General features: G+C 46.5%; 1 protein-coding gene across 1 annotated transcript in view; it reads left to right on the plus strand.

The window, feature by feature from the left end:
* The window catches only part of TMEM131 (transmembrane protein 131), a 234,482-nt gene that overhangs the window by 219,198 nt on the left and 1,569 nt on the right, over window positions 1-13,715 (plus strand). The window contains exons 37-43 of the mRNA XM_077749192.1: window positions 5,394-5,518; window positions 5,722-5,871; window positions 9,715-9,880; window positions 11,051-11,172; window positions 11,259-11,355; window positions 12,159-12,256; window positions 13,016-13,176. Coding sequence (XP_077605318.1) covers window positions 5,394-5,518; window positions 5,722-5,871; window positions 9,715-9,880; window positions 11,051-11,172; window positions 11,259-11,355; window positions 12,159-12,256; window positions 13,016-13,176 — 919 coding nt within the window. The remainder of the gene's footprint in view (window positions 1-5,393; window positions 5,519-5,721; window positions 5,872-9,714; window positions 9,881-11,050; window positions 11,173-11,258; window positions 11,356-12,158; window positions 12,257-13,015; window positions 13,177-13,715) is intronic.

Here is a 13,715-nt window from a genome sequence, read left to right on the forward strand (position 1 = left end):
GACGAAAGAATTAAGTGTAAGTTAATGAAGACATGGTTATCATTAGAATTGGCCTTAGATTTGGGGAAACTCTTTTTTAACTCTGATTCTGAGAACAGTATGTGAGCTTTCCAGAAACACCAATAGACAAGACTCTCTCCCTAGGTAAGAGTTTAACTCAGGCCTGGGCCGTCTGTTCCATAGAACTGAGAGCTAATAAGAAATTAGGTGTTGGGATGCCTAGGTGGCTCAATCGGTCAAGCATTCTACTCTTGATCTCAGCTCAGGTCTTGATTTTCAGGATCATGAGTTCAAGCCCTTCGTTGGCCTCCACACTGAACATGAACCCTACTAAGAAATTAGGTGTTACCCTAGTGAAATGTAACCTTTTCCCTGAATTTATGAAATAATACAGCATATGGCAGTCATTAATTATTAGTGGAGAATTCGTACCTAAAATTCACTCTTCTATGCACATTGTTAATTGAGTGATTCAATCCCACAGTGTGTTGAGAACAGCTAGCAGCAATGTAACGTGGCATAGTGGTTGACACACTTGGATCTCTTCTGAGAGAAATCAACCTGAGACACTAATTAGTGCTAATATTCTGGCGCTCCAGGACAGGAGTAATACCATAGTGACTAGGAATTATTCTTCTAGGCCTTTTTCAGGCTTAGGTGATTGATCAGATATTTCTAGGTAAATAGGGCTAAAAAATACAAATTGTGGAAAAGCCATGGTTTTCATGGAGATCTTGAGAGAATAGACAATCATGCTATAATTCATACTACAAATTTAAAAACCAAGCTTCTAAGAATTATCAGAACAAAAAATTCCATAGGTGACTTTTGCCAAATCTGCATGATTACCCTTCATGTCTGAGCTGTCAGACATAATTTTTAAAACAGATAGTGCTTGTTAATTCTGAAGTTCATTCCTCTAATACTGACTTCTATTATATTCTGATTTTTTTATTAAATAAATTGGCCATTAACAGAATTTCCATAACAAAACCATTCCACAGGTAACTTTGACCCATTCTGCTTTAGCCTTCTGCCTGAACTCAGAGACATAGTACTTTTTATACAAATAATACATGTTCATTTTTACCCTCACCCCTTTTCTGCTGACTTCTATTGTATTCTGATTTTTTTATACAATAAGTTGATCACTAGCAGATTTGATTCTGAAAAGACTTCATTTGAATGCCGCTAGCACTGTAAGGATTTCAAGTTCTCCAGTAAACGGAAAGCTACAGTAGCCAGTTCTCTACCATCTAGTTAAGGGACAGTTACAGGGATAACTCATGTTCTTTCCATATTAGTTAAAAGGAAAATCATTACCAGCAAGACAGTTTAAGCAGTGTTCTCTGAATTGTCTTTTTACCTTGTCAGCTATAACTGGAGAAAGCCATATGCAACCTTACTCTTCTAATCTCCTTAATCTAATCTCTTTACTCACTGATCTTGTTTTGTGTTTTTCCAAACACAGGGATAAGAGTATTAAGAGTCAGAATTCATTGGTACATCACTCAAATATGGAATTAAACAGACTGGTTTTTTTAATAACCAGAAAGGTGGCCTCTCTGAATAGAGCCATTCCCTGTCTACAGTGAGTTGTGACAGCAAAGGCGTTGCTCTGTGGCTCAGGTAGAACCACTGCCTATTCTAAGTGATACCCAAAACTCCTGTCGCCTCAGAAGTGCCGTCAGTGTGTTACTCTGTGGTTCCACATGGCTGAAGGGTATAGATGCACTCTGTGGAAGGCATATCATTGTAAGGCATATGTATATTATCACCTTTTAGAAGCTTTATTTGATTAGGAATAAATGTTTATTCTATATATCAGTTAGCCAAAACACTGATATTTTAATATTAATGAAATCCATGAGCTTAGCTCACATTTGCTTTATCAAAAATTAGTCTTTAAATATTATCAATGTTATTGGAATGTTATGTTATCTCTAAGCCAGAAGGCCCCAATCCTGAAATGTTAAAGAATTTAGGGGGTTTCCTTTTTTTTTTTAAGTTGTTTTTTTTTTTGTTGTTTTTTTTTTTTTACTTTTGAGAGAAAGCAAGCAGGAGAGGGAGACAGAATTCCAAGCAGGCTCCATGCTGCTGTCAGCACAGAACCCGATGTGGGGCTCAGTCTTACAAACCATGATGACCTGAGCCAAAATCAAGAGTTGGATGCTTAACTGACTGAACCACCCAGGTGCCCTGAAGAATTTGTTTTCTTATAAACCAGTAGGGATAAAGCCAGAGCAGTGTCTCAGTTGTGGTCTCTGCCGAAGCAGCCGCATCCTACCATACTCGCATAAATTCACTTCAAAAAATCATGTCCTGGGGGTGTGGAGCATGGTGTTGCAATGGCAGAGACCCAGTCCACCCATTTTGGCCAGCTTTGACACCGAAAAAGGAAGGGGACCTGTAGACCTCCAGAAAACTGTATTATAGGTATAAGGTGCCAGGGAATTAGAGTGCAATCTCAGACACTAAAAGGACTTCAGTGCTATCAGGCCTGGTTTAGGATAGCAGTTTATCCATTGATCTTTCTGTTCTCTATTTATCAACATTTTACATATTTATATGACTTAAAGGTAATAATCTAAAATAAGGGTGGGAAGTCTTCATAGAAGACTCTCTAATCATCTGCTCAGACAGCACACTCCACTCAGGGCCACAGGCACCACATTTCACAACACTAGCCTCCAGACCCATGAGCACTGGGAAAGCCCTACCCTTTCCCTCAGCTCTCTGCCTCCCCACTTCCCCAGACAGGGGCATGTACTGAGTATTACATAAGCAAAAATGAGGCCTGGCATCTGAACCACCTTATGGTTTTTCCCTCTTAGAAAGAATCATTTAAATTAAGTAGGCTCTTACCTATTTTATTCCAGAGACTTCAAAAAGGTTTCTCAATAGAAATCATCTAGCTTAATTTAGGGAAGTATATGAATCAACAAAAATAAAATAGTTGTTTGACACCTTTTTTCTTAAAAACCAACTAATTTTACAGCAGCACAGAGTTACATTTTGTATAAATATCCCCCACCCCCCATACTTATAAATGACTTACTTAAAAATAACTCCCACACACCCATCTCTGCCGCCACCACCAGAGGGCTCGGTGTCTGTTTCGTGGGAGCCTTTGTGTTTTTTTTTTTAAGATGTAGTTTTTAAATAACTGTCAGTCAGAAGTGGAAGGACTTGGAAGATTCATAAAACTGTACATTAATAGGTTGCCCGTAAATAGTGGATTTTTCATGTCGGCTTATCCTGCCAAAAATTCTACGTATTTGGATTAATGGAGCCCTTTGGATTTTTGGTTAGCTCTTTTACTAATTCTAAAGGTAATACCTATTTATTATAGAAAATTTGTATTTGGGGCCTGGGTAGCTCAGTCAGTCAAGTGTCCAGCTGTTGATATTGACTCAGGTCATGTTCTCACGGTTCATGGGTTTGAGCCCTACATTTGAGCTCTTAGCACAGCCTGCTTGGGATTCTCTCTCCCACTCTCTCTGCCTGCTCACTGGTGTGCACATGCACTCTCTCAAAAATAAATAAAACTTTTTTCAAAAAAATTTTGTGAGGAGCCTCTGGGTGGCTCAGTCAGTTATGCATCTGACTTCAGCTCAGGTCATGACCTCATGGTTCATGAGTTTGAACCCTGCATGGGGCTAGTGCTGACAGCTCAGAGCCTGGAGCCTTCTTTGGATTCTGTGTCTCCCTCTCTGCCCTTCCTCTGCTCACACTCTGTCTCTTAAAAAATAAATAAACTTTTTAAAAAATGTTTGTGTGTGTGAAATACAAAGAAACAAAAGAAAGAAAATCACCTCTGACTTATATCTCTATAAATATTTGTAAATAACCTCTGCTAAACTGTATATTATTAATAATATTTACGTATTATTCTGTCATCTGGAAGGTTTGAACCTTTCAGCCCTTTGAAATCTGGTGTGAATTAGTACAATGGGCTGCCCCTGTCCCAGAACCTGGCAGAAATTGGCTGCCTTCCAGGAGTGAGAAGTTGGCATAGCCACGGAAGGAAGATGATGTGGTGCATAAAGAAATAAAAGAAGCTGAGGCATGGGCAGGGGGAGGCCACAGTGGTGTGTTGGAGTCACACACTTGAAGGTTGGGGACAGGACAGGAAGTACACCAAGGTGGAAAATGCCAGAGGTACACCCATTTTAGAACACCTACATCAGCCAGTAAACTTTGTAGGATCTTTAATGAAAAGCAGGCTATCAGCTCAGCCTTGAACTGACTGTTTTCTGACCATCACCAGGAGCATGATGGAGATCACTGATGATTTTTGGAAAATTTCTCATAAGGGACCACTGGGTTCTCTCAGCTGTGTTCTCAGCCTTCACTAGAAAATATTCTTCTCGGACTTGTTACCTTAACTCCTATCAGAGGTCTTCCCAAGCCTACAACTTGATCTTGGTGGCCAGTACAGAAGCAACTGTGTAAAGAATGTCCTTACGGCCCAGATAGTTACACTGCTCACACTGCTGCCTTATATGGGTATATTATATACCCATTATATACCCTTATCTACCCATTTGTCCTAGAGATTGCTTCTCTGCCAGCAAATTTTAATGTTTTCTTCATCAGGCTATGGAAACTTAAAATAGCCCATCATGTCTGCCATTCTGCCATGTTGAACAGGAAGTTCAGAGCCAATTAGTTCTATTTATATATGTTTATTATGTTAAGCTTACTTCTGAATCTTTTAGAACACATGTACACTCTAATAAAAACAATATTTAAATTTTTGCCCAGGGTTAACGTTGAGTTCAAAAAGAAGAAAATTCATCTCATCCCACTCACCCTAGACCTTAGGCAAGTAGTTCAGTCCTGCACTCTGCAATGAGCTAGGGGATTTTCTTAGGCAACCCAGGAAATTAGTCCTGGTTCATTTCATGATTTCCATGAGAAAAGTGTGTTTAAAGTTTTGGATAACAGACGCCTTGACATTTTAGGTCTGAGACCTTTCAGCAGCTCCACATTCAAGAATCCCACTAGTAGTCCAGATGCTGGGAGAGACTCATTCACAAGCAAAATGAGTGTGGTTAGCAACCCCCAAAATGGCACGTTTGTGCTAAAGGCTTTATACACATTATGAGAGGTAGGTGCACTAACCCGTTACAGATTATCAGATAATGGACTTCAGTTCTTTGTCAGCACTCAGAATACCAAAGGATAAATCTGCAAGTGCTCGGTGTCTCCTGAACAGTCTTAGAAATGTTTGGAAAGCAGCCAGTGCTAACTTAGGACCATGACTACATCATGCCTAAGGAAGTCAGATTAGAAAATGCAATGGAAATTATAGTGTGATCAATGGCTTCTGCTCTTTCCTCCAAAACAAAAGCATAAATTTGAATTTTCCATCCATAATTGTCTTTCAGTTCTTTAGAGCTCTCCTATACTCCCCCACTGGAAAGTAAACAACGCAGAAATCTCCCAACCAAGATTCCTCTTCCAACTGCATTGACAAGCGGATCCAAATCACGAAATTCCCAGAAAACAAAAGGTATTTTCATTTCATAGAGATATTTTCATAATTCATTGTATTAGTAATTATTAGTTGTGAGTTACCAGTAATCGGTTAGTAGTTTTCGGCGCTTTAAAAGGCAAGGGTGGTGTTCTCATCCTCATTAGAAGGTTCACTGAAACAGACCTGAAAGAAAGGAATTATTTTCTGTTAACAATTTTTTCCCCCTGATTTTTGTGCAGGCACAAATAAGTTAGTGGACAACAGGCCACCTGCCCTAGCAAAATTCCTCCCAAATAGTCAAGAACTAGGCAACACCAGTAGCTCAGAGGGTGAAAAAGACTCTCCACCACCGGAATGGGATTCTGTGCCAGTTCACAAACCCGGCAGCTGTAAGTATGGAGATTTAGAAACCTCAGTGCCCCACCCTGGGCAGGAAAACTCACAGGGCGTATTGAGTTAAAACGAGGCCTGGCCTCTGTGGCCAGCTGGAGCCCACTTGTACCAGCCATCAAAAGCCCATTGTTCAGTAGTCTGCCAGTTGTGAAACCATCATAGGCTTGTTTGGCCATGGTGGGAGTATTTGCACCAGAGAAACCAACAGACAATTCACATTAGGACTCTGTGCAGAGCTGGTAGACCGCACCACTTCCCAGGGTACAAAATGGAAAGGTCTGTCTGGAGCAGTGAATCATCCAAAGAAATATTACTTTACGAAATCATTAACTCAGTGTTATCTTCCCTGACTAGTTCCTCATACATTTACAGTGTAATCATTTTTGTAAAAATTCAGTCTTCAACTTTACCCACATCTTTTATATAAACAACCTGTGTTGTTTTTCTCACTACTCTTACTCATTATTTTTCTCACTACTTCCTGACCTTTTTCATCAGATTTGGCCTGCAATAAATCATGACAGTAGCACAGGCTACTGAAATAAGAGAGAAGTCTTCGCCCTAGATACTTAGGACCCAAAATAGAAGACAACAGAGACAAACCAAGGGAGGGGCCTAATTATAGGGATTTGGGGTCAAGAGAGGACCAGCCTGAGGACTGATTCATCTACATTCACCACAGTGTTAGAGAGAACTCACACTTGGCTGGTTTGTGCCAAAGGGAAAATCAGGGTTGAACAACAAGATTGTTTGGGGTGAAGAGGTATTTAAATGAATAGTTGAAGCCCTCAAAGTTCAATGAGGACAAAGTACTTGGAAATGCAGGTGCGGTGTACGTTAAGCATGGTGTCTTTTACATGTTCACTTACATAAATACGCGCTGGAAAGAGACGCTTTCTATATTAAAACTGGTAACCCCCTATTTGCCATGAGACTTTCTGGCACTTTTTAGTGCTGTTTGTTTTTTGTTTTTTTTGCCTGGGATGAAATATAAACCTAAATTCCTCATCCTTCAGAAGATCTTGATCAGGTCTTTCAGTAGTCCCTGCATCCAGGCTGACTGCTTTTCGTTCACTAGATTCCCCTCTGAGGTTTCAGCTAGACACCGATCCTAGGCTTATACTTCGTGATGTGGGCAGTTCCCCATTAAAGAGACCTCACCTCCATCACAGAAGGAGGTTTCCAGCACTGGGAATACAGCATTCCCGGGGTTTCCTGGGATACAGCCAGTTCCATGGCATTCTCTGCAGCCCAGTGAAGTTAACATATGCTCTGCTAGTGTGAGTAACAACACCTGGTGTGGGAAAGAGGGGCTGTCAACCAGACACAGCCTTCAAGACAAGATAGCTGGCTGTGACAGTGTTGTCACCAAAGTGGCACCTGATGAACATGCTGGCATCACTCCTTCGGGTCAAGAAGGAAGGATGACCAGATCCAACCCAGTGTGGGTTTGGCTCCACACCTCAGGAGGGGAGAAATGGGAGATAAATGGTCTGGAGAAGAAAGTATTTGGAAAGCACAGTTCTTTGGGCCTCTGTTTCCTCCCCAGGCCCATCCACGAAGGCTGAGAGAGCTCAGTGCCTCAGAGCAGGACTCACTGTCATACAGCTAGATGGCCTTGCCACTGGAAAAAGTGTGTACGTGCTCCAAGGCCCACATCTGCATAATTATTTTGTTTTTCCAGCCAAGGAATACTGTACCTTGGTCCCACATCCTAGAACCACTCTGTTCTCACCACCAGCCTTACTAGAAAGTTCCAGTAGGGCTCTACTATATACACAGTATTGCTACATGAAAGCAGTAAGCATCAGTCCAGTGCCCTTCCTCTGTCCCTGCTTTCTCACTCTTTTCTCCCTTCTCCACCCTTTGCTGATAATTTCTCTGGCTGAGATCACTAGCCTCCAAGCCCTCTTTTAGCAGCGCTTTGCTTCCTAGAGTCCCAGCAGATTAAAGCATTTCCCTCTCGGGGCTGTGCAAGCCTGCACTTCACAGGGAATCTGTGTGTAGAGACCTTTCTACCCCAAGTAGCACCCCTTACAGCATGGTGCCCTGTACCCATAGGAGATGCTGAGAAAATTCTCCTGGAATAATTTCATGATTTAAACAGACAACAAATCCAAGGGGTTATTAAAAGCCAAGTAGCCACAGAAGAACTGCATTGAGTCAAAAAGTTCTCTAAATTGCACATGCCCTATGTTGTTTCTGGCCACCCCTTACCCTCCCCCCAATCTCCCCTTCTTACGTCAAGCATTATCCCAGATCTTTTTCTGACTTTTCTTCTCCTGTTTCGTTCTGACATTTAGTAAGTGCTTCTGCAGCTACTGGGCCCGGTAACACATCCCACTAAAGGAGAGCTGCTGAGGGATGCAGCGCACACACACCCCCGCCCCACCCCGGGACAGGCACCTGGGGTGAGCGAGCACACATAAGGCAGAGCGTGGCCCGTTCCAGTGTGGGCAGTTCCTAGCTCATTTCGTGGGGGAGTCAGAGTCAGAGAAGGTGTCCTATAAGGAGTAGCTTGAGAAGGGTCAGGACAGTTGTACAGATAAGGGTCCTACAGTATAGAGGTGATGTCAGGGGCTTTCGAGACGGGCAGAAAGGTGGAGAGCTTTGAGCAGGGCCCATTACAGGAGATGGCATTTGAGACGGGTCCTGAGCATGGACTTCGAGTCACCAGGCGACAGAGCATGTGAGGAAGGGATTGAGAGTTGGTGGGGTGGAAACAGGGACAGCATGTGAGATGCTGGCACCACTGAGGAAAGTCAGAATTCCCAGGGTAGGTACAAGGTGGCACTGAAGATGGGGAGTGAACGGACACCTTGGGCTTCGAGAAGTGTGCTTAGCGTGGCAGCACCATAAGGGATGCCTTGACACAGCCGAGGAACGTGCAGCTTTGTCCAGGCCCCGAGCCCTGGGATTTGGGGGGAACTGCCGGTGCCGGAGACAATCACAAGGGAAGTGGATCCACTGTCCTGAGCAGGCTTCCCTTCTGGAAGTGAGAGGAAACAGACCCTCCACAGAAAATGGGAGTGGAGCAGACTGTCCTCACTGTAGGCAGGGCTTGCACAGGGCGTGAAGGGCCATCAGGAGGGGATGAGGTGGACAGAGCTGGGTTGGGCAGGGACGGGAGACGAGGAGGACGAGGCGGGGCAGCATCGCACACCGGGAGCCCGTGAGACGGTTTCGCAGTAGCTGGAGCAGGACGCCCCCACGCCGCACACAGTGGACGTGCCAGACGGTACCGTTTTCCGAACGAAGTTCTATGTATTTCCTTTTAGTGAGAGCAGGGTAGGTTTTTCACAACAGAAGTTTTTTCTCTTTTAAACAAATTTTTTAAGATTTTTGAAACAGCTGTAACACCCTCTAATGGGCTGTACATGTTACCCTAACGGGCAGCAGGACTCCTGTTAGCTCATAAACCTTGTAAAACGACTGGGGGCAGCCACACACCAGGCCTGCCCATGGAGTGCAGGCTGGCGGCGTGGAACGGGACTCAGGGGCGTTTCGCAGGTGTGAACCTGGCTGGAAACACAGAGACTCGTATGGGTTCCGGGCACTGACTCTGCCTGCCCATCCCTGAAGGACGAGGAGCCGTCCGCAGGGCTGGGAGTCAGGGGATGGGTCATGCGGCTGACTCTCGGGAAGTCTTCTACTGCAGAGAGAGACGGGACTTCGTCTGACCTTTCAGACCTTTAAACAGAACACATGGGAAAGCTTTACTTTTTTTCTCTTTGTAGATGTGCTTGAGTTCTGCATTGTATCAGAACCTCAAAAGTAACTAATTTTGAAGCGTAATTCTCAACACCACATTAATGAGACCTTTTATTTTTCATTTCCAGCTACCGATAGTCTTTATAAACTTTCTCTGCAAACCCTCAATGCAGACATTTTCTTAAAACAACGCCAGACCTCACCGACGCCCGCCTCTCCTTCTCCCCCCGTTGCCCCCTGCCCGTTCGCAGCCCGGGGCAGCTACAGCAGCATCGTCAACAGCAGCTCCAGCAGGTGGGTCCCCAGCCCCACCACGCTTCAGATAACTAAGTCCTGCAGGCGCTCACCCCCTTCGAGTGGAAATGCTCAGTGGCCACAGCCTGCTGTCCTGTCCTGCCTCACATCTGTCCTGTGCAGTGTCCTGCCCTTGCCCAGGGTCAGTGCTCCCGTGTCCATGCCTGACGCCAGCCATTAGTTTTCATCATCCAGGAACCCACAGGTTCATCATTTAACTTATTAGAATTACAATCTGATTCTAGAGTCAGTAAGCATCCTGAGCATTCAGTGAAGATCTACAGATGCCCTGTGCGTGAAGGACGTGGCTTTATGAGACATTTATTTTGAGCTGAGGGCAGTGGAGCTGGGCAGTTAAAAGAGCAGGGTCTGGCACGAGCCTGGCCATCGAGAGAGATGCTGCCGGAAGTGCTGTGCACACAGGAGGCAGCCTCCCGATGGTGGATGGGGCCCTTCAACTGTGACTGCACTCCTCCCTGGAGGTCCAGAGCCCCCCTGTATTTGCCTGAGTTAGCGTGACAGTAACCCCAGTGAGAGTGAGGAGCCTGTAACAAGTTCTTACCGTGTGTCCGCACTGCTGTCAGCGCCGTGTGTCACCCGCCCCCAGCAAGCACACCTCGGGTGCCATCACCACCCCCGCTCTCCACTCGGGGAGCCACCTGCCCACCTATAGCCACACTGCCCAGTTTTTCTCTCTTGCCGAAGAGGCAATAACCACTGAGGCTGGGGGCAGGCTGCCTGGCTTAGGACCCTTGCTGAACCAGGTCCCTCACTGGGTCCTGACGGGAGCAGGGGACGAGCCCTGTGGAGCATTGTTGCCCACCCGCAATCCCTTGTTCCCCTCGTTCCACGACCCGCTGGCTCCCTCTGTTGGTGCCCTTCTCTGCTGGGATCGCCTCCTTTCCAGTCCCTCGTCTCTTTCCTAGGGGCCTGATGTTTTCATTCCTTTCCCCCAAGTCCCTACGTCCCCTCAGACGGCACAGTCTCAGGTGTGGGAGCATTTTATGTGAGGCTGGGCCGTGGTCTGAAAGCTGCCCTGAGCCTGGCCACAGTGAAAGTACCGTGTGCACCCAATCCCGTGGCCGTCCCACCATCTGGGCCCCAGCACTTGTCCCCAGCTGTGGACAGCGCTGATGAGGAATGACCTCGGTCTTTACTTCTTCCTTCAAGCGACCCTAAACCCAAGCAGCCAAATGGAAGCAAACACAAATTGACTAAAGCAGCCTCCCTCCCTGGCAAGAACGGCAACCCCACTTTTGCTGCAGTCACAGCCGGGTATGACAAGAGCCCAGGTGAGCCGCTTGCTGTTGGACCTGTCACACCCGGGCTGTGGGCGGGGCAGAATGGCCTTTGATTGACTCAGAGTCTCTTGTCACAGGAGGAAATGGCTTTGCTAAAGTTTCTTCAAACAAAACAGATTTTTCCAGCAGCCTTGGCATTTCACACACTCCCGTTGACAGCGACGGCTCAGACAGGTACAGTAAGCCGTTCTTAATCGAAAGATAAGGGTTCCTCAAGTCAGGTTGCCTCTTCTGTCCATACGTGTGTCCCCACTAGATTACAAGTAGGCCATCAGCGTGGGCAGACACCTCTAGAAATTTCTGTCTGTTGTGTGGAATCAGAGTTTATTTGCTGTGCTTCCCCTGGCAGCTGCCCCGACGGGGAAGGAGGCCCACGTGGCAGGTCTCACCCCAGCAGAGAGCCGGGTGTGTGTTCATCCTTCTTCATTATCATGGTCTGTCACAGGACAGGATGTGATCTGATAATCAGACAGGAGAACAAAAATGTGTGTGAGAAGGAAATTGGAGCCAGTAAATTATTGGACGTGCCACTTTCCTGGCCTACAGCGATCCTATGGAGCACGGTGACGTACAGTGCTTGCCTTGGTTCATGGTCCCAGATAAATATCAGGAAACACTCTCAGGATAGCCCCAATTGCACCTACTTTGCACTAAAAGCAGTGAGTCCTAGATTTGAAAGTTTTTAAATAAATCTTCCAGTACCAGAAAGTAAACATAAGGAAAAAATAGCTATTTTCTCTGTGGACCACTTGCTGTGAACCGGCCTCACAGCTAATGGCAGGATAGGAGCTCAAAACTTCTCTGTGCTTAATCCTTCACGGCGTAGAAGCTGCGTGCCAGTTCTGCCTTTGTCTTTTAATATTTGAGCGCCCCCAGTTGAAGGAGCATCTGCTGTTTGTGAGGCCGCGTGTAACGGGCCTGTCCCCACTAACCACCGTGCACCTCTGTGTGTTGTGTTTTCCTCCTATAACGTGCAGCTCGGGCCTGTGGAGCCCCGCCAGCAACCCCGGCAGTCCCGACTTCACGCCCCTCAATTCGTTCTCGGCATTCGGAAATTCTTTTAACCTAACTGGTGGTGAGTGTTTAACGCTAGACCTGTAACTAATAAGCCTGTGGACAAAGAAGAGAGGAAGACGAGGTCTAGTGTGTGGAGAGGCCCGCTGACCTAGGAAAGGCTGTCATTCAGTAGGCCTTTCTAAAAGGTGCATTCCTTTGTCATTATAGTCAGGTCCCAACAGGTGTGCGGGCTGCCGGGAATGCAGCGCGGCCGTGGCTGCTCCCCCAGACAGGTGCTCGGGAGCCCGGGCCCGCTCAGCCCCCGGCACAGTAGCCTGGGAAGAAGGAGGCTCAGCACAAAGGTTTCAAAAGGGTCTCTCCTTCCACCTTCCCCTCCCCACCAGCCCAAAGGTGCAGTGGAGTGAGCTCAGTGCCGTGAGTAACGGTTGTGTGTTCCCAGATTTTAAGAACTTCAGGAAAGGATTCTATGTCTGAAATGGGACTCCTGGCTCTGCTGGGCTCCTTTACTTGCCGTCCAGAATTAGAGGCAACAGTGCGAGCTTTGCGTTCGCCGTGGTCACGTCAGAGACGGGGTGTTTGCACTTGAGGTCATCCAGTGATGGGTGTGGGTAAAGAGCTCAGGTTGTGTGCCATGTGCCTGTGATCTGGGGAACGCCCCCTGTCCCCCATCTTCCCCGGGGTGTGGTGGGAGCCAGCAGAGCGGGTGTGAGGCTCCAAGTCAGCGGTGGGGGACATGTGCCTCTGAGTGAGTGCCCCACCTTGTCCTACACGAGTGCGGCAAAATTAGATACAGACTTGATTGCTTCCTTACTTGCAGAAGTTTTCAGCAAACTCGGGTTATCTCGGTCGTGCAATCAGGCCTCCCAGAGGGGCTGGAACGAGTTCAGTAGTGGCCCTTCCTACCTTTGGGACTCTCCAGCAACGGACCCCAGCCCTTCCTGGCCAGCCAGCTCTGGTTCCCCGACCCACACAGCCTCAGTGAGTACTTGGGGCTTGGCCTCCCCGGCACCCTCCTTATTACTGTTGTCACTGTCACCATCACTCAGGCACCACTGATGCCACCATAAAGGCCAGATAGCAATGTGGAAGGGGCAGGTTAGTTCTTTTGTCGTCTCCATTGCTGTGTTCATACTCTGCCAGAGTGACCCATCGGGATTCTTCAGATCTGCTAGAGTTCAGAAATTATAGAACAAATGAGCAGCTGTGGGTCTGGTCTCCTAGTAGAGCAGAGTCATTCCAGCGTCTTCCCAACCTGTAAATCTGCCCTCACGTGTGGCTGGGGCCAGACGGCGACAGAGGGTGGCCTTCACCCTCACATCCTGTGGCCCTGCAGCCCCCAGGAGAAGCTGCTGGAGGGTTGTGCTTATTTTGCTTCTGAGAAGCACCTGTGTCTTAGCTTGAGCTTTTCCAGTGCACATCTGGTTCCCAGCTACATTTTTCTGTAAAGGCCATGCTCTAAAAAAAGTATTCTTACCAAGAAAAATAATTACTGGTTTCAGCTTTCACAAAATTATGAC

Source organism: Crocuta crocuta, unplaced genomic scaffold, assembly GCF_008692635.1.
Source record: "Crocuta crocuta isolate KB4526 unplaced genomic scaffold, BGI_CrCroc_1.0 scaffold118, whole genome shotgun sequence".
Classification (NCBI taxonomy): Eukaryota; Metazoa; Chordata; class Mammalia; order Carnivora; family Hyaenidae; genus Crocuta; species Crocuta crocuta.